Source organism: Apostichopus japonicus, chromosome 10 (genome assembly GCF_037975245.1).
Source record: "Apostichopus japonicus isolate 1M-3 chromosome 10, ASM3797524v1, whole genome shotgun sequence".
NCBI lineage: Eukaryota > Metazoa > Echinodermata > Holothuroidea > Aspidochirotida > Stichopodidae > Apostichopus > Apostichopus japonicus.
The window spans coordinates 3,754,475-3,782,407 of record NC_092570.1 but is presented as its reverse complement, the minus strand read 5'-3'; the positions used below and the strand labels follow the sequence as shown (position 1 = coordinate 3,782,407).

Below are 27,933 nucleotides of genomic sequence, written 5' to 3'. Positions count from 1 at the left end.
ACAGTATAGTACTATGGGCCGCCATAAGTTCTTTAAACAGTGGCGTAACAATATTGTTATCGATATTGCATCACTAATGTTCTATGACTAAGGGTTGGGGCCCTCCTTTGCAACCTTTGAACCAATGTAAAAGAATTTTCGACTGCTGAAGTTTAACTGCATTCAATGTAGGATTATTTTTTGTAATTTTATTTTTGTGTGTATATGAACCCCCACCGCGACTACCCCCTTTGTATAATTCCCGGACATTGAGGATTGCGAAATAATGTTATTAAATGTCTCGAGAATTATAGTGGCATTTTTTCTTCTTCCTTGTTTTTTTTCTTTCTTGGGGGGGGGGGGGATCTTCCTCACCTATATTCCATTAGAAAGGTACCCAGTACGCCCTTAAATTTTTAGGACGCTAAAAATTGCTAAAAGTTATAAAAGTTATTCCCAGACATTGAGTAGTGTCACTTGAAAGTACCCCGTACCAGAGAACAACTTTCAGTCAGCGGTCACCATTGCAAGACAGAGGTACGTAGATTAGGCTACTAACCCGGTGGGAATCCCCGTCTGTGAAGAAAGTTTGTTGGTCGCGCCTGTTTGTTCGTAAGTGGAATGTTCGTAAATTACAAATTCTTTTCTTCGCAGCAATTAAATTCCGTCCCAGTTTGATTTGAGAGTAAGGATAATGAGCGAGAAACCTCACATTTGTTACATGTCGTACTCGTAGGAGTAGGAGCCCTAAGCCTAGCCTAGGCCTGATCCTGCTCAGTGTGATGTCAAAGTTACTGTAGACAATTAATCGTTAGGCCTAGGAAGTAACCTTAACTAAGTTCTAGGCTACATATGCCATAACAATAAATGATTATGATCCTTACACGTTCACGAACTGTGCTTAAATAAAGCTAGAAATCTAGGCCAACATAATCGCATGGTCTCTCTAAATAACAAGCTAACTTGGTGAAATAACATATAAGCGTTACACAATGCAACTAGACCAATGATCAGGTCAGGCATTGTGCCAAAAAGAAGAGCTGCAGCAGCTGCAAAATTCCCTACAGCAAGAATTAATCACCGGCAATTAATATATATTATCTCAGTATATACCAGCAGTGCCTATGGGCTAGAGTTTAACTGCAGAGCAGAATATGATTACTGTGTGTCTCACACAACCTGGCAACATAACCTGCAGCCCCTTTAGCATTCTAGTTTTAAAATATGACCTAAATAAGTAGCCTGAGGGCAATCCATATTTAACTGTGAATTGGCTAAATAATGACCAGTACAATGCTTACTTAACGGAAGGAGATGTCCCTTGTTCCCCACCCCTCTTTACCAATGCTACTGCGGCATTGGCCTTGCTGGTCACCAACTTAACAATTAAACTGTTGTTACTGTGATTGGATGGATTCATGGCACTTTTGTTTATTTTCTGTGTCATTTAATGATGTCACTTTGTAATGATTTAAAAGGTACAGGAATCTTATCACAATTGAAAAAAAAAAAAGGTTAATTCAGATCAAGCAATACTACACAGATCTAAGTGTAAAAGTTCATATGTTGTGGCATTAGTCCAAACAGGTGAGGTCAAAAATAATCTTAGAGATTGAAGCAATTTAAGGGTTTACTTCAGAGACGGACACGAAAGATAACATTGAAATCCTCCTTCGTTTTCATGTTACGTGTTGTACACCTGCTGTGTTTTGGTTTAGGCACACTGGATCCAAGCCGAATCTGACCTGTTTTACATGAGACCATGAGCAAGGTGTTAAGCCAAACCCTCAGGGTCCCATTTGTAGTATAAACCCGGACCAGACCCACACTAGAATCGAGGGAGGAACAGACCCTGCGTTCATTGTTAAAAGTTGTAATCGGGATTGAATTTTGACCTTTAAGTTCAGTTGTAGTTTGTTATTCTCATAATTTGACACAATAGTAGTAGGATATTTATAGCAGTGCTTCCGATCACAGAACTTATGGTTTCGAGCCTTTTCTTGTGGTAAAAAAACACCCTATAACTTCCTGTTTGTTGATCACAAGCCTGGGGTCTGAAACTGAGCACTATATCAAAGCACAGTAGTACAAAATCAATTGATTTGTTTTATTACTTAACACTGAGCATGAGGTCTGATCCATTTCGAGCCTCCAAAGAGCCAATCAGAAATGCAGCCAAGAAAGAAATCTTCAAGCAAGCAATGGCTACAATGCATGCAGTCCAGTTCTAATGAGCACACTGTGGCTAAAATCTCATCTTTCTAGAAAGATTAAAATGTAGGTAATTTAAAAAACTTAAGTTTTTAATTTTTTTCTGTATACTTGAGTGTAAGATTAGATAAGTGGACATGGTCCCAGTTATGCATTTAGTCTAGGGATTATCTTCAGAGGTGCTGGGAGGGAATTAAAGGAGCTTACAGAATAAACTGACTACATCTTCCATAAATGTTACATGATGTTATTTCTGCAGCTTGAGGGGTAGAGTGATTAAGTGTACTACTGGAAATGTATACATATTTACAGTACAATAGATTCTCAAAGCGCTACGAGAATTATTGTTAAGAGCTACAAGAATTATTTCATAGTTTGTTTGGCGCTATATAAAAATTATGTTATTATTATTATTAAAGCACAAGGACCAAATTTATGTGTCCTCATTAATGTGACCTCATATTTTGTAAGAGCTCTGTATTTATAGATGGCATCATTTAATGTGCAAAAGAGGAGACGTGATTGCAAACACAACCAAGTTACATCATTGTATGTTAGTTGGAATTGTTAACCTCTTCCCCTCCCTCATAATGATGAAGAAAGTTCAAACAAATGAACCTCACCTAATGTGGGATGTTTTCATGTTATGGAATAAAATAATTCATACTAAAAGTAGTGCTTGGTCTTTAATTGTACAGTTTTGAAGTCTGGACTGCAAATTTCCACTTTGAAAGTGATCGATTGCCAGTCTAAGCTCCACAAGCTCCCATCCCTCCCCCACCCCCCCATAAGTTTCCTCACTGTGGATGGGGCAAACAGATTACAAGAGATCAATTCACTTAGCTGGGATTCAGATAACACTGTAATATACCTCTTACCTGGATCTCTTAGTCATCTCTTATGACATCAGTTGTAAATTTATAATAAATCCATCCCACCCAAATTGAACTACGACATCATCTTCCAACATCTGATATCACATGATATGATGTTATGAAAGATGTGGGTATATCTTTTAGTGTTATATGTTGCAAGGAATTAATTTTGCTGGTAGTCAATTTACCACTCATATTTGTGTAATCATTTAAGCAATCAGAACAGAAGTCTACAACAAATGCTTGTTTGTAGTTTATCAATCGCTTGTGTTGTTTTGTTCGCAATGCTTCAGGTTCAAATTCATAGATTTGTGACTTTCTGAAGCAAACTGCTGAAACTCTCATTGTTACTGTAACTCTCTGTGGGATATCTACAGTGTCCATTTTTGTCACCGTCTAAGGATACAAACCTGCATGGTTTTTGTTTGTTTCTTTGAGGATTGTGAGAAACTGCATGACAATTATACCAACTTGAACAAGGTGTTTGTGTTGTGAAGGCAATATATATACATAAACTGTTGATATGAGAATTTCACTGGCTCTCTGGTAGAACTAACTTTGCTTTCTATCTGTACTGTACAGCTGGAACTTATAGTTTTTGTATTTTAGAAGTATTTTCTAAGGTACTACTGTATCGCTTATGTTTATAAACAAACCATTTGAGCTCATGAATTGGCATACTGTACATGTTCTATTTAATGCGTGTATGTTGCGTTTCTGTATAGTTCTGTTGCTGTTCTGTTGAGCTGTTTATGGAAATGGTTTGAGAGAGAATGTCCAATATTATTACAATAGCAATACTGTAGCTCTAACCTGTTGTCAGTACAGACTTCATTTGTATACATGAACACCAAATTATAATTATACAGCTCTGGTCAGAGTGTTCAAGTAAGGTCTTCTTATGGTACAGTATGGCCCTCTACAATCATTGTATGAGAGTGTTTTCAAATCTTCCTCTGGGAGTGACACCATTGGTATTGGAGGATCATTGTCAAAGTCCAGTGGAAGGTGGAGAGGAGGCCCTGTTTCAATTAGTAGAAAGGTGGGATTCAGAGGAACCAACTTCCCCTATCCTCTTTGATCCTGATGGTGAGCAAGCACGGTATTTTGCATGATATCCAGTGATTGGTTCATTGGGTCTATATTTGTCATGGAAATCCCACAAATTATGTCTATCTAGCATGGTCGTAATCCAATTTGAATGTTTACAAGCTAGTAGCATGGACACCTCAAAGTTCGGACACCTATAAGCCTTAAAACACCCCAAAAACTTCCTTATTGGCAAATATGTAAGTACATACTTGCACACGGTCATTTTGGAGAGAAAATAACTGTAGCTTCATAGTTTTTCGTGAAATTGGTTCTTGCTGTACTGTAGTATGTCATGGGGAAATCGTGGAATTCTTAGGGGTGTCCAAACTTCGCAGTGTTCCAAACTTCGCAATACTGACTATACAGTATATGCACAAGCGATTAAGTGCTAGGTTTATCAAAATGCAATTGTAGCTGCAAATAGCGTTAAGGTCCACCGCTGTATATTGTTCTTGACGAGTTGATATTGTTATCGTTTACTCGCAAATATTTTTGGTAAAACTTTCATTGGTGCTCAGCTCCTGAAGCAAAAGTAAGGAGGATCTCCACCTCAAAAGCATGTAAGCAAGATGGACGAAACAACCAACAAGAATGTTGATTTTTAATGCAATTCCTTGTAACGTTACTTTTCCCTGTGTATAGGGATCATCTAAGAATTTTATGGGAATTTTATGGGAAGCTGACATCTCCAATACTGAATAGGACTTTCATTTCACAGTATATTTGTTCTCTCGGCATTGAGATTTGTTATGTCAGTAAAATGTGTATTCATTAATTTCTTTGTTGCAACCTGCTTCAGTTGTTATTTCTTGTGCAAACTACTTCATACATGTACAGTATCGTCAAAAGTAGGCGATGAAGGTTGAGAGAAAAACAGCTTTAAGATGCCATGTCCGGTGGTTTTAAAATTCTAGTTAACAATAATACTGTAAGGTTCTATAGATATATACAGTCTCACTTTCACTTCAGGGGTTTCCACTTAAAGTAGAACGATAGTGACAGAAAAAAAATCTCTCATTTTCACATATAGTGTAGTTTATTGGTTATCAAGCAACATATTTTTTTAATTTTCCAAATAGCACACCGGAAAGTTATAAAAAAGGGAATTAAAACATCGTTTTTTCGTCTCCGTAATTTAGGAGTTTGCAGACACTGCAACGACCTTGAACAGCCCTCAGGTCAGTGAATGACGTCACTGTGATGATCTTTTCTGTTGTGCACTGTTCAGTACGGAGCTGTGCGTGCATTTCGTGTCAGCATAACTGTTATTTTCCGGCGTAATGTTCAAGACATAAATAGATAATGAATATCATGGTGTTTCTTGATTTCTTCACCACGTGTTTACAAGTTTTTTTTTAACGAAATTTGCGGCGATTTCGCAACGATTTCCAATATCTGAAGAGGTAACTCGCAAGCTGACCCAAAGTAACGTAAATCTCAAGATCACGTTTTTGGCTGGTTTTATACAGAGTGATGTATGAATGTGCTCACTTACCAGTCAAACTGGCACAATAACAATAGAGATGATAGTCTCAAACGTAGTTTAGTATAACATCCGAAAGAAAATCCAAAGTTCTAAACAAAGTAGATTCGCTTGTATGCACTAGGCCTACTGTAAAACATAAACGTTCCTTGTTCCGTGCGTCATTAAATCCAACAGAAAGGTTTCATTGAGCTTGAAATACAACCGCATTTGAACTCAATCGAGTAGTTAGTCTAGCTCGAACAATTTTCTCACTACATGCAATGCCTATTGCGTTTATTCACATGCATGCCTCATGGTTTGGGCTTCAGGAGGAATCGTATTCTAGCCCAACTTCACGTAGGTACTTTCACACTGTGCAAACATAAGTGACAGTGTGCGCTACCGTAAGTAATACTTACACGATGTTTTGTTTCGCTCGAGCATACACACATTTCCTATTCGTATTACATTTAAAGTGGTTTGGAGGGTATGAACACATCTCTGCCCAAAAAAACTCTGCCTAAGCGACGTCCATGCCCCAATTGAAATTTGCACGTGGATTCTCTCCTCACATAGTCATTAGGTTGTTCACGTCTGACATGTCTTCCAGTTCCAACATTTACTGTTGCATTTATCGGGATATATATAAATAATGCGGCATAAAAGCATCAATCTTTCAAACGGGTGTTACCAAAACGAATGACAATTGCGTTACACATAACGAATCACAATATGTTGTACACACCAAAAAAATGCGTTGACTAAAACGAATGACAGTAATGACAGCACAGACATTTGCTTCAACCGTATATCACAGTTCAGACTTCGTGGGTATCTAGATCTAGTAAAGTACGGACAAGATAAAAACGCACCTTATAGTATGCGAAATTGTAAGTCTGATTTTAAAAAGTAAATTTAACGTCATTTTTCCGATATTAATTGTTAGAAACTAACAATAGGCCTACTATAATCTTGAAACGGCCTTACCTTTCTATATAAATATACAGAGGTAAAAAGGACAGCACTCAAGCGCATTCTCACACAAAAACTTTCCCTGTGGTTTCTATCCGTAAATTACACCAAAACCCTGCGACCACGTTATATGCGATTTTCCACAAATCATTTTTGCGCAGAAAACCAATAAACGCATTTACTCCACTCCGTTAATCATTCTATCTCTTCTCAATACTGTCCTTCTTTGTCATTCGTTGTCATTCGTTGTCATTCACCTTCATTCGCTGTCATTCGCAAATGATAATTAACCCTGTACAAAGTCAATTGTCATTCGGTCATTCGCTGTCATTCGTTTTAGTTTGTCCCTTTCAAACTTTTTTTACTTTAGTGACCTTGCCACACGCAAATTTCAATTGGGCCCGAGATGGCTCTATATGACCGATTATTCCGTAATTTACATTGGGGCAGTCGGCTTCACTAAAACGACAAGAAAAAGCAGGAACAATAACATCTTATTAAAATTAGACCGTTAAATGTCTCACGCAGTGTATCAAATCTCCTCTCTGGTTTAGGTTTGTTTGTCGAGTCCAATATAGAGTAGGTTGCAACTAAACTTACACACTAAGTGCACACTGCTGAAGTACACTACGCCGAGCTCACTTTGTTATCATCATAATGACGTCACATGTCACTGTAGATCATGTGATCATCATATCGCTGTTCGCGAAAAGCCCAATTTTTGTTTAAAAAATCAACGAGTTTAGGAATTTTTTTTAAGCCTTTCCCAACATCGGATTGACTTGAATTTTCACATGTGTAATATGGAAACCAAATAGAATACTCTTGAATAAAATCGTATTTTTTCGTCGATGCTGAAAAATCACTATCGTTCATCTTTAAATGGTCAATTTTGCAATAAGTAGGTATGTACAGTACAGTATATAAGGGGTATGTCCTAAGTGCTATTTTTAGACGCGACTCTCAACCTTTTCTCATACTATCACATTGTCATTACAGGGGATTTTATCCTGTTACCTAGGCCTGAACAAGTCTGTTTCCAAGAGAAGGAAGCATTTAGCAGCCTAGCAGAGCCTACCCCGTTTCCTGTCCATGTTTTTGTTCATTCCGGTAAAGTACTGTATTAATTTACTCATATACTGCATTGCATGACTATGTCTTGTTTATTCGGGACACTTCAAGAAATTCTTGTCGGAACAAAGGATATTTGAGATTGTTCGACAATAGACTTTGTTTAAATTGTGAATGGATGTTTTCTTATTTCTGCTTTTACTAAAACACATATTTGCTAATTTGGAAGTGCATGAAACAGTCTCTTAAGATAAATCTTTTGGATGCCCTCTGCAGCATATTCGTGCTAGCAGCGTACTGTTTTTATATTCCCTGTAAGTGTGTGTGTCTGTTGATGTCTTGGATCTAAAGAAAGATTGTACAGTACTGGGTGTTGGAAAGTTTTCTAAAAGAATTTTTTTCCAGGGATTACACAAAAATGGAAAAGCAAAGTGAACAAGGTAATTAGTGACTATTTTTGAAAAAAAGCTTGTTTTTTTTTTTTTCTGAAGCAGTTTGCTGTATCAATTATTATCAGAGCAGATCTATATTATTATGAAAGAATCAGTTTTAATTTTTTAAGGCTACCCTATGATTGCTATGAGCTCATGGTAGGTATTAAATCCCAAATATTTGAGTCAGAACTTCAAGTTTAATCTGTAGAGTGTTGTTCGTATCCCTTGGTTGCTTCGTGCTTGATGGATTAACAATTTGACAAATTGTGTTTCTTGTGTCACCCAAGGGTGGTCTATTGTAAATATGAAGTTGAAACAACATGCTTTTGGTTGAGTTATTTCGAATTTAGTCTGACCTATAAATTTATTTTAACAGTTAGGCCTGCACCGAGGGAACCCATGTATTCATCTTCAGTTTTAGTGTGACAGGGGCATACCAATACAGTAGCATGCATTAGTAGCAGTGTAGCACTCAAATGGTCCTTCTTTTTTGTTTCTTGATAAATAACATCATCAAAACCATAATATTCTTCTTAAAGTCATCCTTTCAACCTAAATTAGTTGTTTTGTTATAAAAGTTGCAATTATGGAATAAATTGTATAGACTCGCTCAAAATACATGGTTGGATGATAACAAGGGCGTAGGAACCGGGGGGGGTGAAAAATATGGGGGGCGGAAGTATCATTCCGCCCCCCCCCCCCGCTTCGCAAGTCAGAAAACCCCTTTTTCATTTCTCAATAAATGGAAAATCTCATTTGGAGCATCAAATTGCATCTAAGGCCAGGTGAAAATGCAAAATTATTTACAAAATGGAGTGGGTGTTGAAGTGTGCTATATTGCAGCAAATTGCATCTGAGGCCACCTGGAAATGCAAACAAATTCCAAAGTGGAGGGGGACACCCCCTCCCCTTAGACCCCTCCCCCAGGCCGGCCATCAGTCTTCAGCCCCCCCCACTCAAAAATACCTTCCTACGCCACTGGATGATAAGTACAGTATTGTATGGAGTAGATACAATTTCTTCTTTTTTCTCGGTCTATAACATGTCAAAACCTAACTATTAAAAAGTCATCCTCATATTAGTCACATGGTTAAGTTGTACAGTATTTTGTGGACTGAATTTGCTCATTTGTGAGAATGTACAGTAGATGGATTTTTTGTTGTTGTTGCTGAAGTGGATACAAATGTACCTGATGCATATATTTCAGGCCGGCCAGGCTATTTGTAATTAAGTATCTTCTTCGATCTAGCATAATTAAATTTATGAATATGCAAACTAAATGTTTGAATTTATTCTGTGATGTTTCCAACAGACCTAAGGCATCAATAATTAATATCTAAATAGGAAATTTTGAATCAACATGTGAATACAATTTTATATCATTCTTAAGTAGATTGTTGTCAGCAATTAATTAAATTAGTAACAAATTTCTTGACTAGTTGATGAACTACTGTATGCTATCTTAGATCATATTCTGCTAGTGATTGACATCAGTAAAAGCAAACTTCAGTGGACAAGACTCATCTCGAGCAGACACGACAGAGAATTTGATCACCTCCCTCCATTGAATTATTATCTTGCTGTTTCTTTTAAATATATACTGTAAAACCAAACCAAATTTGCCTATTCAATTATGCTTAATTTCATTAAATACATTCATTTTTTAACAGCTGTTTTGAACACTTTGCAGTCTGTCCCTGACTACCCTCATCGATTTCAAGTCTACCTGAAGGAAGGACTTTCAAACTTGAAATCCTCAAAAGTATCTGAAGGTCAAACTATCTCTAGCACCCCTTCATCGAAGGAACAGGGCACCGAACCACAGACTGTTTCCGAGGCAGAGCCAATAACCACTAATGATACTCCTTTGTTGAGGTCTCCTACAGAAACAGGCTGGTTTAGAAGTTTTAATACTAAGACAAGTTCCCTCAAGAGAACAAAGGAAACAGCATCTGCAGACACTGAAAACCCCTTGGATACCGTCAGTGACTCGGCACGTGAAGTTTCGGTGCCTTTGAAGGGAGGGGATTTTCTCGAGGAGGATGAGAAGGCATCAGCAGTCAGTGATAGTGACCTGACCTTGGATGCTCATGGAGATGACCTCACCGATGGTATTAAGAATGTATTGAGAGTTTCAAAGAAAAAGACAAAGCCTCCCGATGAACCATTTCCGGAAGAAACTTCCGGTAGTTTGATATCGACCATCGGTCATTTTTTTATTCCTTCCCAGCTCGGCAAACATTTCAAGTCAACAGATTCATTGCCACCTTTGGAAAGATCTCAAGAACCGGATCAGGATTTGAAACATGACACCTTCTCATCAGATCAAGATGCAGATATTAGCAGTGCATTAGATAAGTCTGTTGAAGAGGATGGCAGTGACTATGATGAATGCCAGATAGGCCAAGAGGAGGAGATCAAAGAGGAGGTCAAAGGTCAAGCACAAGAGGAGGGATGGATGAGACATCCTATTCTTTTATTCAAACCTAACACTTACAGAACTCTGGTGAATAAAACGCTTTCTTGGAAGGGCAAGAGCCAAAGTTTAGACAACTTGTCTGATCCAGTAATTGCAACTTTTAATGTGACATCCCACAAGCAAAAGAATCCACAAGACGACGTCAACTTACTCGAAGATAGCACCGACGAATCAGAACAGATAACTGACTTGGAATTTGAACACTTACAAGATGTTTTTAGTGCCGCGAAAGCAGTACCGAAGATTAAACCTTCAAAGTTGAAATTTTGGCAACTGGTACCGTATGTTTACTTGGGAACCATAAAGCCAAACAACACAGAACATGGTCTTAAGAAAGCGACTAGTTTAGACTCGGTGGTTTCAGAACCGTTGAGCCCATCTATCCCAGTTCACGAAGAAGAGGGCGTTAACTTTGTAGACACGAACGACAATTTCAAAAAATTTATAATAGGAAATCAAAGGTTACACATCGATGTTGATAGGCTGAAAAGATTTGCCACGACTGGAATGGCCGAAGGAATTAGCAGCAGTGGACAATCTGGTACAGATGTAAAGAGTGGTGGGATACTGGGATTTGTTAGAGGTGCAGGCGGACGTCTCTCAGCTTTAGGGCTTTCAAGGAAATCAAAAGGCCATGGCTCAGCTGCCACTGCAAACGGTAACAATCAGTTCTATTTAATAATAGTTAAATCAAAATGATACAGGAACTACTTTCAAGTGTGTAACAGGAAAATTAATCTTCATGTTATTGTAGATTAATCTTGAGCATTGCAACATTTTTAGGCTATCTACAGTACTGGTCATAACTACAGGTAGGACTAGATGTGCTAAACTACTGTATTGCTTCCTCTCTGAAGTTGTCTTCTTGGATGTTCTCAAATGAATAGACATTATGGCTTTGGAGGGAAAAGTGACACACTGCTATGTTAATGGCCTTGTATAGTTAAGCATCACTCAAATTGTCAGTAGTCTTATAGGAGTCCAAGAAGCTAGGCTTTCAATTGCGCACAGAAGAATCCATCTGGCTTATGTTGATACTTTATATTACATACTGTAATGCAAAGGGTGTGTTTCATTGTCTTCCTTGATGCTTTGCATAACTATGTCAAGAAAGAACACAGCTTTGATATTCACATAGTGTGTTTAATTTATCCGTTAAATAAGGGGTTTTTTTCATCAATTTCAATTTTTCCATCAATTTTCCATTTTTCCAATTTTTCCATGATTTTTTTCCATCCTTTGACAGGTAGCAAATCAGATGCTCAAAATTCATTGAAGCAAAACGAGAGTGGCCTTCAACCAACATCTTCGATCGATCTGGACGGTAAGTAGTACAGAATGTATACATTAAAGTACCTCTCGCATCGATTTGTTTTGGCTTACATTCATCATTTGTTAAACATGATATCCCGTGACACCACTTGAATGTTTATTAGCATGGCATACATTTTATGTTTTGTCAAAACCTTGTATGTTTTTGTCTTCACAGTATCTATTTCATTTCTGTATCATTTCTTGAACCTGTTGGTAGCCAGGGCAAAATGTTTAAGGATTTATCGTGGTATTACCTTTGTAAAACCAAACCAAACTTTTTGATTGTCCCAACTGCAAATTTGGTTGTCCAGGGAAAAAAGGTATAGAAAAAATAAGCAAGACTAATACGTACATTGTAGCAGAGATGTGCAGTGTTGGTGAAATAGAACACCAACATTTGGGGTGATACTGAATTGTCATTTTACCTATTTGGAGGAATTTAGTTACAATGCAATCTGAACTTAATGTAAACAACAAGTCGTCCATCGGACAACCTCCAAGCTGATCTCTGGGTTGTCCGAACAGAAATTTGGTGCTTTCGGATGACGACTAAAATTTACCTTGCTAGCACATCTCCTGGTAATTGCACAACTGACACTTATTCAAACTGTTTTTGTCAGTTGTTTGTGTAAAAAGATATTAGTATCAATATTTTTTACTTTGTAATACATTTTTGTAAACATTCAAATCCCAGGCTTCTTTCACATAATGGTTTACTAAAAGTATGTGGGGTTTAATAATTCATGAATGGTGCTGTTTATATTGACAATAATGATTCATTATGACTTTTTTACTATATGACGTGCCCTTAGAAACCAAAGTCTGGTTGTGGTTGATTGAATATACACTTAGCACAGTTTATGGTAATTTTTTGGAATTCTGTCTGTTAAGTTTAATGTGTTATCCATATTTTCTATGGTCAAAACATTATTTACAGGAATATTACAAGTACGGTATCTTGATGACCACCAATAGATCATAATTATTAAGGTGGTGATCATTCTTTTTTTACTGTAAACTATGACTCTAAATTCAAGATATATAATGACTTTTGTGGAGTGGGAGGGATATAAAATGATGAAGAGAATGATACTGTTATTATTAGCTTAATTGTCCAGCTTAATTTTAATATCCTTGGATAAGGTAGCTTAAAACAGAGAGATAATTAACTGTAGGTTTGACTGTTATGTTTAATAATATAATAACAAGGTATTTGGTATATGTGGATATAAATTGGTCGTCTGGTTCCTTCAAATGTTATGCAATTATTGCAAATGTACTGAAAGTGTCATAAAGAGTCACAGTTCAACACAAACTCCAATACGAGATGCACTGCATACGCAGGAGTATTTCCCCAGTCATGACACAGAATTTCAAAACTGTATGACAGCAAATAATTTAAATCATTTTTTGATGTTCATGATTGATGTGGATCATAAAATACCATTATGAAATCAATTATTACCTACTGTATGTTATTTCATTATGTTCTTTAATAATAATGAAGTATATTTTTGAAATTCTTGTACACTATTAAAGTCAAGAAATAACTTTATAAAGTTACCTTTATACACTCTGTAATTTAATTTAGAATGTGAAAGTTAAAATCATGCTGAATGCTCGGTTAAATACTGCAGGTTTGCAATCCGAACCTGTTGTTACTTATTTTACTGGTTTACTCACTGGATTATTAAACATTTAACTAATTGTGAGTTTGCACAGATGTTGCTTTAGTTTCCTATTTTGCAAGAGTGTGTACTAGTTTGATTACCAATATTTAACTATTGTACTCTTTGACACTAAATCTTAGCCTTGCAGTCTGTTTTATTATTCTGTCTTGATGTACAAGTAATATTTCTTTAAAAATGAGGTTGACTAAACCACACACATTGTTTTCACTGATTGTCATGTGGTATTAAAATGGTGCATTGCATTCACTATAAATGCAAAATATAATTCTGCATTTACTGTACTGTATGTGTTCACCATGCATTAGTGTTCACCATACTCATTAACCTGTCTGTATTTCTGTGCGTGTTTTTGTCCCTTCTGTCACTGTTACTTACAAGTCATTTAGCCTTTGAAGAAGATCCTGCTAGGATCGAAACATCAGGCCAAGTTACTTTAACACAAAATAAAATTAAATGTCCTTTTTGATCTGTGAAACTTAAATATTAAATATGATTATTATTTTTGGGCTGTTGCTATATATCCTTTGGGGGTAAAAAATCTGTTATTAGTTCCTCTTACAAATTCAAGCAATGGTAGTCTGTTGAATTACTACCAGTGTGAAGTTGAAGACAGTGTTAACATAATTCTAGAAATTTATGAAATGGTATAGTTGCAATTACGATATTTTTTCTTGATTAATATTTATAATTACCTTAAACTACCAGCCGTGTCAGTGGGTGTTGTGATGTTGTTGCAATTTTACAATTAGTGTTCTTGATATTTTCAACTTCCTTATATAAGTTTATCAAAACAGCATAATTTTTTTAAATGGTGTTGGAGTAATTTTTAAAATGGCTAACTTTTGAGGTGATAGCCACTGGGTTGCATGAAGACATTTATGAAATGGTGGTTGTATGATTTTTTTTTTCATCACTGACTTAAACTTTCAGATTTAGCGGACAATAATTTACCTATATGGAGATTTTTGAAAGAGTGTTTTTAGTTAAATTTGACTTCTTCAAAATTTATTTACTGTTATTAAATTATTTTTCAATGTATATATTTTAAATACTGGTTACTTGTTACTACAGATTGATTTAATTTCTAACTGTGATCACCTACTAATGTTTCTAATCGTTCATGCCACTTGCGTGGTTACTAACAAATATTGTCACTGAACATTTTTAGTTCTTGATTTTGTTGTATAATATTGTTCTCACCTATTAACGTTAACATTCAGACTAATCGTTGCATGTGAAAGAATTCATCCAAAAGGAATTTTGGATAATTTGTTTGTCCTTTTGGTGAATCGGCTGTTTAACTTTCCATAATTAACGTAAACATTCATGTTAGTCAATGGTTAATGCAGTGATGAGCTACCAATTGTTTCACCAACATTTGTTGAATGGGATGATATTATATTATAATTACCTATTCATGGTTTTCTCTTATATGATTTGTGATGGAATGCTATATATGTTATTCATTTTCTTTTTAAGTGATAATTTTTTTTTTTTTTTTTTTGTGTAACTGTACATGATGTGCTGTCACAGTTAATACATTAAATTCCCTTTTCTGGTCGGACTTCCGTTACACGAAGACACCACCAATAGATGTTATTCTGTTAGTTGCTTTTCCAAATAATGATGTTGTTAACATTAATATTTAGACTTCTTTTCAGGTCAACTATTAAGTTTAAGAGAGGAAGAAGCGACTGGCATAACAGCAGATGAGTTTGATAAGGTAGAAGATAGCAGCTGCGTTAGTTTGGCACCTTCACAGTCTATCATTAAAGACAAGGAACGAGAAAGAAAATGGACGGTCTTGAAGGAAAGAACGTTCAAACTACGCTCATCCTTCAGACGAAAATCAAGAAAGGCAAAAAGGCGGTCTGCGGATAGTACTGGTATAGATTGGTCATAATGCGACTTAATTTACATGAAGACTTTCGAAGACCTTTCTCCCCCCCATCTCTCTCGCCCCCCCCATCTCTCCCCCCTCTCAACACTACTGTAGATTTCTATGTAAAGTGGCAAACAATTTGTAAATTTATATTCCTTCAACATAATTCTTGATAAAGTAAATGTATATCTACATTGAATGTCTCAATCTTAAATTTTGTCTGTATGTGTGATTTCTAGTCGACATGTGAATAGCAAGTACATGAGGTATATAGAGTCAATGTAATATGGTAAGTTACAAAGCCAGAATTATCAGTATCAGTATTATGTCCTTTTTCTTTAATACATAAAAAAATATTGTACATAGTTGTTCCAGCTGTAATAATAGCAGTATACATTTTAGTCAATTCTATTAGATTCTAGACTTGAAAATGATTGTTTTGTCTTTTTCAAAATTTATCCTCTAAGTATTTAATAAGGAATGCAGTAGTTTAGCTAATTTGCTGGCCATAGTTGATGTAGGTCAATTCATAAAAAAAATGTGATAATTTTTTATCACTCTTTCTAGTTGTTCCAGCTGTAATAATAGCAGTATACATTTTAGTCAATTCTATTAGATTCTAGACTTGAAAATGATTGTTTTGTCTTTTTCAAAATTTATCCTCTAAGTATTTAATAAGGAATGCAGTAGTTTAGCTAATTTGCTGGCCATAGTTGATGTAGGTCAATTCATAAAAAAAATGTGATAATTTTTTATCACTCTTTTTGTCCTGTTGACATCTGTATTTCCAAGAACGGTACAATAGGGAAAGATTGGTTTTCATTTCGCTTTCCTTTAAGCAGGTTTGTATATAGTGTAATTTGGCTGCTCTTGTTTCTTGCTTATGCGTACATATTGTTAGGCAATATTCAAATGATTAGTTGTGAGATCAATGATGATTGAAATTGGTTTAGTAGGTAAAAATTAAATTAAAGAGAATTAAAGGAATTGAAATGTTTATAAAAAAACCCTATTTTAATACAGGTACTTTAAGTTTCAATTTTGAAACTAAAGTCAGTCTTTCCTGTTTTTGGTTCCTTGCTAAAAGCAAAGGAACCTATGTATTCAGGTTGGCGTGTGTGTGTGTGTGTGTGTGACGCTTTAGCTTGTATGCACGATAACTCAACAAGGGATTGACTGATCATGATCAAACTTGGTGGGTGGGTGGCCCATAGTGAGTAGATGAACCCTATTGTTTTTGGTGCTCACAAAGGTCAGTTATGGTCCAAAAACCCAAAATACTAAAACTGCAGTAACTCCCAGTGCCAATGTGCAACAAAGTTGATATTTTGGGACAAGTTGTGAACTGGTTAGGGGAACATTTTGAAACTTAACGGTCATGTGATCTGAGGTCACCAAAGGTCAATTAATGTTAAAAAACTAGTATTTTTGCGATAACTTGAGAACGAATTGTCCGTTAGAGTTGGGAGTTGCTTCAGTATAATCCAATTGTCGACCCACATCTGGGTGACCCTTGACCTCAATTTGACCTCTGGTGACCTTTTCATGTTTTGGGGATTTTTACAGTTTCGATGCTATTTTCAGATGTCAAAGGTACCTTCTGATCATAAATGTCAATGGGTTGACCCCCGTGTGACCTTTGTGTGCGGAGTTATACAAGGTCAAAGTTAATTTTCAGACAATTAATGCAATAACTCTCAGTTCCAAGGTGTGACACGGTTGATATTTTGGGACAAGTTGCAAATGGTATAGGGAAATATTTTCAAACTTAACGGTCATGTGATCCGAGGTCACCAAAGGTCAATTAATGATAAAAAAACTAGTATTTTTGTGATAACTTGAGAACGAACTGTCCGTTAAGGTTGGGAGTTGCTTCAATGTAATCCAGTTGTCGACCCGCATCTGGGTGACCCTTGACCTCAATTTGACCTCTGGTGACCTTTTCGTGTTTTGGGGATTTTTACAGTTTCGATGCTATTTTCAGATGTCAAAGGTACCTTCTGATCATAAATGTCAATAGGTTGACCCCCGTGTGACCTTCGTGTGCGAAGTTATACGAGGTCAAAGTTAAAAAATATTAATGAGGTCACGGGTCAAACGTGAAAAACTCCCAAGTTGCAATAACCTGGCTACTATTTATTGGAATTTCGTCAAACTTGGTATGATGATATTGGTAGATAGTCTCCACACACTGATGTGTGTTGCAATTGATATCATGCATGTTTATAAGGGGGGGGGGGCTAGCATTATTTCGTTATGAAAAGTTTGTATGCACAATAACTCAACAAGGGAATGACCAATCATTACCATACTTGGCGAGTGGGTGGCCCATAGTAAGTAGATTCACCCTGTTGATTTTGGTGCTCATTTCATGAATATTAATGAGGTCATGGGGTCAGACGTGAAATACTCCAAATTGCAATTACTTGGCTACTATTACTAGTCGGAATTTCGTCAAACTTGGTATGATGATAATGGTAGATAGTCTTCACACACTGATGTGTGTTGCAATTGATATCAGGGCTTAGCATTACTTTGGCAACAAAAGTTTGTGAGCATAAATTACTGTTGTTGTATTAGGGCTTTGTTAGAAATTTCCCTATGAATGGAACTAATGAACAGCAGCAAGGAACCATGAAATGTTTCATTCTGGTTAAGTAAAATGAGTAGCCTATTGAGAACAAGAAAACACTGACCTAGATTGAGTTTTTTGAGTGCTGATCTTCTTGTCATATATCAGTAAATTCTGGAATGATGCTTCTCAGGTTAAGATTCTCAAAGATTGTAATGGAGCTGTTTCTAGCCCCTTGAAAGTGTTTGATATTACTGTGTGACAGGCGCGTAGAGAGGAATTTGCCAAGGGGAGGGCGAAACTGTAGGCAAATTATCAGAGCCGTAGATACGGCATTGGAATCTATCTTTAGAAGCGTAGCGCCACTCTGAGTTGGCCCGAAGCGTAGAAGAAAATTTTGCCCGAAAATGCCTACCAGATCGCTGGAAATGGCACTTCCCAGGCCTTGCAAGTTGCATCTAAGCATTTTCTATTTTGAAATTACCAGCGATATCATAAAAACATACAAAAAAAATATGCTCAAGGGGGGGCGTTTGCCCCATTCGCCCCCCCCCCCTTGGCTAGGTGCCTGCTGTGTGATGTGGTTGTTGTAGAAACAAGCAAGTTGATCTTTAAGTGTGGTATTAATTATCTACTGTACATCACCACTCTGGTGTTATCTATATATTGATATACAGAAGTTTTTTTTCTCAGTATTCTGTTTTTCTATGACATCATATTTTAGTGTTGATGAAGCATCCTTTTTTAATAGGTACAGACTCTAGGAAACAAGAATTAACGGAATCTGATGTTGATATCTCATCATCAAAAGCTATCAATGAAGATATTGACCAAGGTAAATCATCAATCTGATGGATGATATCTTTGAACAGTTTGAGTTTGAATTCAAATTAACATAATCATACTTTCTTGACGGTTAATGCTTACTTATATCTATAGAAGAAATATACACTGTATTGCTGGACTTTGGATAAAATTATTGTACAATATCAACTTCTGACACAAACTTTTAAGATCTCTTGAGTACTTGGAGGTGTGAAGGAAATACTGCTGTAACTTATATGTATATATTTTGGTAGGGGTGGGGGGGGAGGATTATGGGCTAATTCATTTTTGATTTGAGATTGTGAATCAATTAAATCGTTGTCTTACAGTTATGAAGCTGTGGTAATCTTTGCATACACTTTCTGCTTTATTATAAAGGGATTTTTATATCAAACGTTGACATGGAATTTGTTTTCAGGTCAACAATTAGAATTAAGAGTTGAGACAAAATCATCTGACATTGGCTCTGTTAGTTTGGAATCGTCAGTGACAGAAGAAAAGTCAAGATTCAGTGACTTTAAGAGGACAACTGGTCAACTTCGAACATCCTTCAGACGCAAATTATGGAAGGAAAGAAAGTTGCCTGACCGTGATAAAAGTGGTAAGCATTTTGTCATCCTTGTATACATTTGACATTTAACATTGCCTCCTAATGCCCCTTTTAATTGATTAGCAAACTTCTCAATCCCTGTTAATAGTTGTTCTAGGTCTTAACTCGTTGATGTTTTTTTTTTCAATAGCTATATGAATATGTAACTTCTAGACCATATTTGAATGGTAGTGTGGTCATTCATGTTTGGTTATATTCAACAGTCCTTTGTTTCTCATATGATGACAATGATTTGCATGTGGCTGTGGTGTTGCTAATATTCTGTGTTAGAATAATAGAGAAGCTTTGTATATATATTTGCATTCTTCTTGCAGATTTAGTTCTGTGTGATTAGTGTTGCTTTTGCCAAATGTATGCATATTGGTAAAGCTAATATAAAACATTCACTCTATTAACAGGCATAGAATCTAGAAAAGATGAAACAGAGGTTAATGAATCAGCAACAACGTCCATCAATGAAGACATCGACAAAGGTAAAACTTTAATCAAAAATAGAGGAGATCCATCACAACTCTGAATTCTGACTTCAAATTAAAGTTAATTATTACAGATGAAATTAAAACATCTCTGAATGCCTCTCGATACTAACTCGTAAGTAATGGAGAGCCCTGTGTTACTGTAAAATTTACAGTTAAAAATGTCGAAACCAGGCACTAGCATGATAGCTTTAGATCATTGAATATGTAGCTCTTACTTTTGAAGCCTTTTTTGCAAATCACCCTCAGATTCTTATCATGTGTTATTTGACTTAATGTGAATAGAATTTTTTTTATACTATTTTTTGTTGGCAATGTACAAATATTGTGCATTGAGCTAACTGCTGATAAGACAACTGAGGAAAATATTCTTATGAATTTTGTTTAATATTTTATTTACTTTTACACAATCTAACATTTGGAGTTCAGATAGGTTCAGCTAGTTTCAGATAGAGGGATGTTTCTATGATGTTCTCACATGTTTATTACATTTCTTTTAGATGATTATTTAAATGATTAATGAACATTAACTTTATTTCAGGTCAACAATTAGATTATAGAGAAAGCAAAGCCTCTGATAGACCAATGGTGGCAGATGAATTTGATAATGAACGTAGTGGCTCTGTGAGTTTAGCATCTTCGCAGTCTGTTATTAAAGAAGAAGAAAAGGAACAAGAAGAAGAAGAAGGAGGAACAAAATTAAAAAACTTTAAGAAAACAGCTAGTCATCTTCGCTCATCCTTCAGACGCAAATTAAGAAAGGAAGAAAAGTTGACCGGTGATAACAATGGTATGTATGAATTTATCAACTTTGATTTCCATTCTAAATTAAAAGAATATTCACTGTCCTCTAAAGTAATCTTTTTATTCATATAAACAGGAGAAATTAAATTTTGAAACAAATTAATTGACCCCCCCCCCCAATAAAGTAGTCATTTGGCAATTAGAATCCACTATCAAAAAGTGAAATTTCCATGTCTTCATTGAAAACTTTGAAGTGTTAATTTGCATGAAAACTACATAGTTTGTTGAGTTTAAATGTGATTTGAACAGAATGTCTTGCACTTACTTATATGCAATGCATATTTAGCTCTGTGTGATTGGAGTGTTACTGTGCAAGCTTTGTAATATATTTTTTTACTCTATTAACAGGCACAGAATCTAGAAAAGATGAAACAGAGGTTAATGAATCAGCAACAACGTCCATCAATGAAGACATCGACAAAGGTAAAACTTTAATCAAAAATAGAGAAGAGCCATCACAACTCTGAATTTTGACTTCAAATTAAAGTTAATTATTACAGATAAATTAAAACATCTTTAACTGCTAAGTGATGAAGGGCCCTGTATTACTTTAAAATTTACAGTTTATTTAATTAAAACATCTCTGAAAGCCTCTCGTTACTAACTTGTTAGTGATGAAGAGCCATGTGTTACTTTAAAATTTACAATTAAAATGTTAAAACCAGGCACTAGCTTGAAGCTTTAGATCATTGAGTATGTGGATTTGTGAGTAATATTAGCAGTGTAGCTTTGATCAGGTGTTACTTCACGTAATATGAATGGAATGGTTTTGATACTATTAATTGTTGACAATGAACGAATCGACTGATACTACTGCTGATAAGACAACTGAGGAAAACATTCTTTATTAACAAATTGTATGAATTTGAAAAGTATTTGAATTTACTTATGCAATCATACATTTGGCGTTCAGATAGTTGTTGCTAGTGGAAGATAGAGTGACATTTCTGTGATACTGTTCTCACTGGTTAATGGCATTGTTTTTTTGAGGTGATTATTTTAAATGAATATTGACTTTATTTCAGATCAACAATTAGATTATGGAGGAAGAAAAGCTGCTGATAGACTTATGGTAACAGATGAGGTTGATAATGATTGTAGTGGCTCTGTGAGTTTAGCATCGTTGCAGTCTGTCATTAAAGAAGAAGATGAAGAAAAGGAACAAGAAGGAGGAACAAAATTAAAAAACTTTAAGAAAACAGCAAGTCATCTTCGCTCATCCTTCAGACGCAAATTAAGAAAGGAAGTAAAGTTGACCGGTGATAATAATGGTAATTTTGAATTTGTCAACTTTGATTCCATTCTAAATTAAAAGAATATTCTCTGTCCTCTAAATATAAACAGGAGAATGGGAATTTTGCAATGAATAAATTGACCACCCGCACACACCTCCCACCCCCCCCTCCCCTCTAAAAAGTAGTCATTTAAACAGTAGAAATGGGATTTAAAGCTGATATTTAATTTAATCTAATTTGTTTCAGTCAATGTCTGCTTCATAATTCTTAACTGTAATCTTCTCTTTGCTTAACTTTTATGCCCTCATTTGAATGCCTGGGTGTATGGTTGTGTAAGTTAATTTGAATAGAATAGCAATTTTAATCTTCTCTATGTTTATATTTCATTAAAATTTGTAAAAGGTATAGGTAAATTTTGTTAAAGGATGTTAGGCTATATGAAGTACGGTAGCAGAAAGTAAAGGATTTCAGGTTGACTTGGCCATTTTATGCTTGGTCAACAATTTTATCAAACTTACCAAGTGTTAATCCAAATAACATATCGATCGGTCAAATTTAGGACAGTCACTCTTAGAGTTGTTCATGCACAATATGTCAATTTTTGAAATCTTCCAACATCTAAAATTTAATTTCTGCTTCTTTCAAAGTTTTCAGTATTACTGTGTTCGTTGTTGATTTTCAATAATTGATCCAGTAATGTAACATATTAATTATACAGTCTATTGTCTTTCAGTTGATATATAATGGATTTGTGCATGATTTTGGTTCACTTTAGCAACTTTTTATGCTAATGTTGTTGAAGCTTTTGTACATACTTATGCTTATCAACAGGTGTAGAATCTAGGAAAGAAGATGTGAGGGAAACTGATGATGCTGATGTCACAGCACCAACATCTGTCAGTGAAGATATCGAGTTAGGTAAGACAGTCTTCTATTAAAAGTATGAATGATCGTTAAGATCAGTTGGTGGATTCAAGTCGAACCTCAATAATTACCAGAGGTACAACTATGTATATTAGATCCTCCTGCAAGCAGGAACTCGCGAAGAAGCCATCATTGGCTTATCAAAGACGCAAGCTGATCGAAGTCAGTCTCTTACGTTCATATTTAACGTCCATGATTATGAATTGTCAACAACTCTTTTAACTGGACGACATACATTCATCTCGGAGTGAATCAAACTGGGGACCTTATGATTGAAAGGCACCGGTGTTAACCACTGAGCTAACACTCCACAAGGTTAATCATTGAAAACACTGTGTTACTGTCGAATCTAAATTGAGTATATTTATGATCACTTTTTACTTAACCATTTTCATGTCATTGATTACTTACAGATGTGAATGTCTCTTCTGGGGCTCAGTTAGACAGTAGAGAGAGGAAACTGCCTGACACATTTGTTGCAACAGATGAGGTTTCTAGCAATGAAAATAGTCGCTCCGCAAATTTGGTATCGTTACAGTCTGAGACTAAAGAAGGAAAAGGAAAAACGAGATTGACCGATCTGATGGAACGAACTGACAAACTTCGCTCATCCATCAAACGCAAGATCGGAAAGGAAGAAAAGTTGCCCGGCAGCAAAAGTGGTATGTATTAGTCTTCAGTGTGGATTTGGTACTAACAGTATTATTTTCCCTTTTAATAACGTTCATTTTTCATGAATACAGATAAAATGGAGTTATTAGTCAATTATCTTTCTTAATCTTGGTTTTGGTTTTAGGCAACAACGATTTCCTGTTTTTTTTCACTCGTCTGTATTTGTAACTTCTAAACCACATTTTAACAATTTAATGTAACTTCAAAAGAATACATTGTTGGTTTTTTTAATAACATTCTGGATAAAAATTGTCCAATATACTGCATTAGCTTAGATAATAAAAAAAATATTACCCTTAAAAAACTATCTACTAGAATTTTTAATCAAATTGGTATTTTGGCTTTTTTTTATAGCAATTGTTTAACCAAGGAAATACATAATTCTCCAATATCTCAAACTGGATAATTTTGTACTGTATATTAATGTATGTTTGTTGTAAACAACGTTTTTGTAGAGGATAAATGTTAATTCCTGCATCATGTGATACCGTCTGATGGTATGTATGATGTCACATATACATGAACGGATGTTTGGGAGCTGTTATTGCTTTCTGCAATGTTGTAAGCTAATATTGGGGGTGTTTTTGGAGTACATTTCATTCTGTTTAACATGCACAGAATCTGGAATAGAAGAAGTAAGGGAAGCTGATGTTGATATCTCTGCAATAGCCGCTGTCAATGAAGATAATGAGAAAGGTAATCCGTTTCTTTCCCACTTTTTTTTAATAACAATTTTGGAGTTTGGGTACAAATTGAACTTTATGGTGAGCAGAAGAAATAAAAATCAATTCCTTGAATGTTAAAGTTAACTTACTTGTAAACTTGTATAATTGGAGGAATTGTTGTCACTGTAAAAGGGAAATTAATCGCACTATAAGCTCCCCCATCCTAACATAGTTTCATTGCATTGTGTACTTGCGGCTGGTATTTATTGATATATAGTGTGTATTGGCTACCATTGGGTTACTTGATCAAACTTTCACCTTTATCTTCTTAACAAACCCATCACCCCCCCCCACCCATGGTGGGTGATTTGACCAACAGGAGGGATCCACAGGGATATGGTATTCCCCTCCACTTTGAGAAATTGAAATCTTGAAAGTTGTTGAATGGCCAAACTGGGTATATATTTTTTGCAACTTATGATGTAAACTGTGTTCAAGATAGTTACACATTTTTTTTTATCAGAATATCGTTATAATTTTGTTTTTCTTCTAAATTTTGGCCACCCCCAAATTTTTGCTTGCAACCCTAAAAATTGGTTGGGACCCTCACTTTGAATCTGTATAGAATACTATACGTCATGAGTTTGAAAATTTGTTGTGCTTTGTTCAAAGTTTCCAAAATTAAAAGTTGTATTGAACATAATTAAACGAATCAATCTTATAATAGATGTGGAAAATTTGAGGTGTTCATTGTCATTTTATTTCAGTATTAGAAAACATATAATGTTGATTGGAAGGGATTTGTCAGGGTTATGTTCAGCTATTGACTTCACTTGTCTCTTGTCTCAAAGCTTTGGTGAAGGTTTTGGTGCTTTTCTTGTCCCACAAGGCCTAAATTTTGTGCTAGGCAAGTTTGTGATGCGATGCTTAATATATGCGATGCTTAATATATCGGGTGTTCAAATGCTCCCATATTCATCTTTGTACTTTTTCCAAACTGTTCAACTGGTATGTGCTACTAAAGCATCCACTTTCTATTTTCTTTCAGATCATCATTTACATATCCACACAATGTGACTAATGTTGTTCCCTAAGTTAGGTAACATCTTACACTAAAAAAAACCAATTAGTTAAAAACATTAACTTACTTGCAGATCAGTTGGCTGTTTCCACCAACAAGGAGTCGCCAAGTACCTTTCCAGACACGTTTGAGGAGAAAAGTGACTCTTGTATTTCAGAAGCAACACAATATAGCAGTGAGAAAGAAACTGGGAATAAAGTTGGTAACTTTGTGAGAGGCACTAGAGAGCGTCTCTCATTAGTCAGAAGAGGAAAGAAGAAGAAAGACCAGTTTCTCATCCCCGAAACTGGTACATCTGTTTATTATTTTGCTCGCTAGGCAAAATTTATAAGATAATTATTATTGACGTGGGAAGTTTTTTTTTGCAGTGGCTGATGGTATTAAACAACTTTCTTTTAATTGTACGTATGCACATTGTTTTAAGATCGAATGGGGGTCAGATCACCATAACGACCTGTTGTTAAATAATTCAACATCAACTAAAATGTACAAACTTGGTACTTACTCAATCCTATTTTGCAACAGATTCGTGTCAAATTTTTTTCTTTGTCAAATTTTGGAACGGTGTTCATAGTCTTTGCCATTATGAAGACACATATTCCCTCTACAGCAGAAATGTTTTAGTTCTCTACTGATGCAGATCCAATCCGTATACTTAAAAATGGTACCTATTAGCTAATGGATTTGAAAATATTACATTTATCAACGTTTGATGGTCAAATAAGTATAAATGTGCTGCAAAACTTGACTTAATTGTAACTCATGGTCACACAGACCAACTGTTCTAGATGTGGTCTTCTAGAAGTGGGGCATGTTCTTAGACCTGTGATATTTTTTATCTAATGTACTAATTTTGGATGCTTTTCCACCACCAAGTTATATGTTTAATGTATTACAGTGCATACAAATCATAGTATCCAGTCAGTGGAAACTTTCAATACTAGCATATGGTGTGATGAATGCTCGTGTGTATTCAGATTATTTGAACAAATGGTTTACTCTTACTAGATGAATGGGTACAACTTTGACAAATCAACAAGTAAAGGAAGTTGATGATTTTTTTTTATCAATTACACAAAACAGTCAGGGTTCTGAAGGTAAATCAGTCAGAATTCTGACGGTAAATCAGTCAGAATTCTGAAGGTAAATCAGTCAGAATTCTGACGGTAAATCTTAGGAATGAAAATGTTGGCAAACTTCCTATCTACTGCAAAGACCCTCATTTCAATTGCATAAAAGTCTTAGTGACTTAAATATCTCCATCTTGTCAGGATCCTCTTTAGAGGTAGACTACAAAACAAGAGGACAAAAGATAAATAGGCAGATGGAGAAACAAGTTGATTGATCTCCAGCAGCCCTTTCATCTCCAGTACATCTTTCATCTCTGTGCTTACTATCATATCACTGCCCATCTTTCTAATTATACTCTTGTTAATTGTTCCAATTTCCTTGGTCTGTCCATCCGTCAATTTAATTTTTTGCACCCTGTTTTCAGTCGAATCCGTCTCTAAAGAAGGTCCCGTTAGGGTCCAAACATCAGACTGTCTTAAATTTTATACAATTATAGCTAACCATTCCTTTAGTTTCAGGTTTTGTTTAAGTAAATCTTCACCAAGATCATTTAAATGTTATTTTTCAGGTGTTTCATTTGTTTTGGTCAAGAAATTACCAATATGTGTTCATTTTGTTGCCATTTTCATACAGTAAGCATTCACACATCATTTTTTTTGGCTCCATTGTCCAGTCATGCAATTTTTTTCCTTTGTTTTTTTCAAACCAAGAGAGAAAAGTTGCGAAGACTTTTGTCTTTTAATTTAAAGAGTGGTGTACTTCATATCTTTTGTAATTATGACTATTATTATTATTATTACCAGAAATGACATTATAGTGTTGAAACTTAACTGTTTCAGGTGACTATTTGAATGAATTAATCAATATTTTGTTTATATTACACATGCTTTGATATCCTAGCTATAAAAAATTAATTTGCTTTCAGCAAAACAAGCTGGTAAACCGAGCGAAATCGACAAAACTTTGCCGGTCGATGATAAGTCAGAGGACGAGGAATACGATGTCTTCGATAATAGCGGTAAAAGTAGTGGCAACACCGAGGAATTGCAGTTTACCTTCAAGAAAGATCGACAAACGAAATTGGGAAGAAGTACCAGCGAAAGAAAGCTTTCCCGGCGGCCAGGAAAAGGCTTGCGGAGAAGTGAAAGTGATATGCAGGTGTTTTACAAGCCACGAAACACGACTAACAGAAAAGAATCGTTGGATGGAATTGGTATAAAAAGTGGTCATTTTATTTTGAAAATTATGTGGTTTAAATTGTTATTAAGAATTGGAAGAGAGATATTCATGTTGTATCCTCCTTTCATGCCTCTCATTATTTTCTTTCAGATACATAATTTAACCGTTATATCGGTAATCTGCTGTAATGCTAAAGACAAATGATTATTTTGATTTCAGAACTTTCAAGTGAATTTGCTGTATTTTGAAGAATAAAACAGCTGATATGGTTGATAATCACTGACAGCAATTTCAATATGTACAGAATTGCACCCAAATAATAACTTTCTATCAAAAAAAAAAAAAAAAATTAAT

The 27,933-nt window shown here is 35.4% G+C and overlaps 1 protein-coding gene and 1 long non-coding RNA gene across 7 annotated transcripts in view; both read left to right on the top strand.

Annotated features, from left to right (window-relative positions):
• Window positions 1-3,807: 3,807 nt before the first annotated feature.
• Window positions 3,808-27,933, top strand: part of LOC139975394 (uncharacterized) — a 44,642-nt gene continuing 20,516 nt past the window's right edge. The window contains exons 1-5 of one of the 6 annotated variants that reach the window (XM_071983356.1): window positions 3,808-4,154; window positions 7,594-7,704; window positions 9,770-11,236; window positions 11,825-11,902; window positions 27,326-27,613. In XM_071983356.1, the coding sequence (XP_071839457.1) occupies window positions 3,977-4,154; window positions 7,594-7,704; window positions 9,770-11,236; window positions 11,825-11,902; window positions 27,326-27,613 (2,122 nt within the window). In that variant the 5' untranslated portion in view covers window positions 3,808-3,976. Of the gene's footprint in view, window positions 4,155-7,593; window positions 7,705-7,765; window positions 8,106-9,769; window positions 11,237-11,824; window positions 11,903-27,325; window positions 27,614-27,933 lie in introns of those variants that run through there. The other 5 variants (XM_071983357.1, XM_071983360.1, XM_071983361.1 and 2 more) reach the window with 5 other exon arrangements.
• LOC139975396 (uncharacterized) lies at window positions 23,520-25,431 on the top strand. The gene is made up of 3 exons (XR_011795729.1): window positions 23,520-23,573; window positions 24,202-24,279; window positions 25,297-25,431. It is a non-coding gene; the product is annotated as an uncharacterized lncRNA (long non-coding RNA).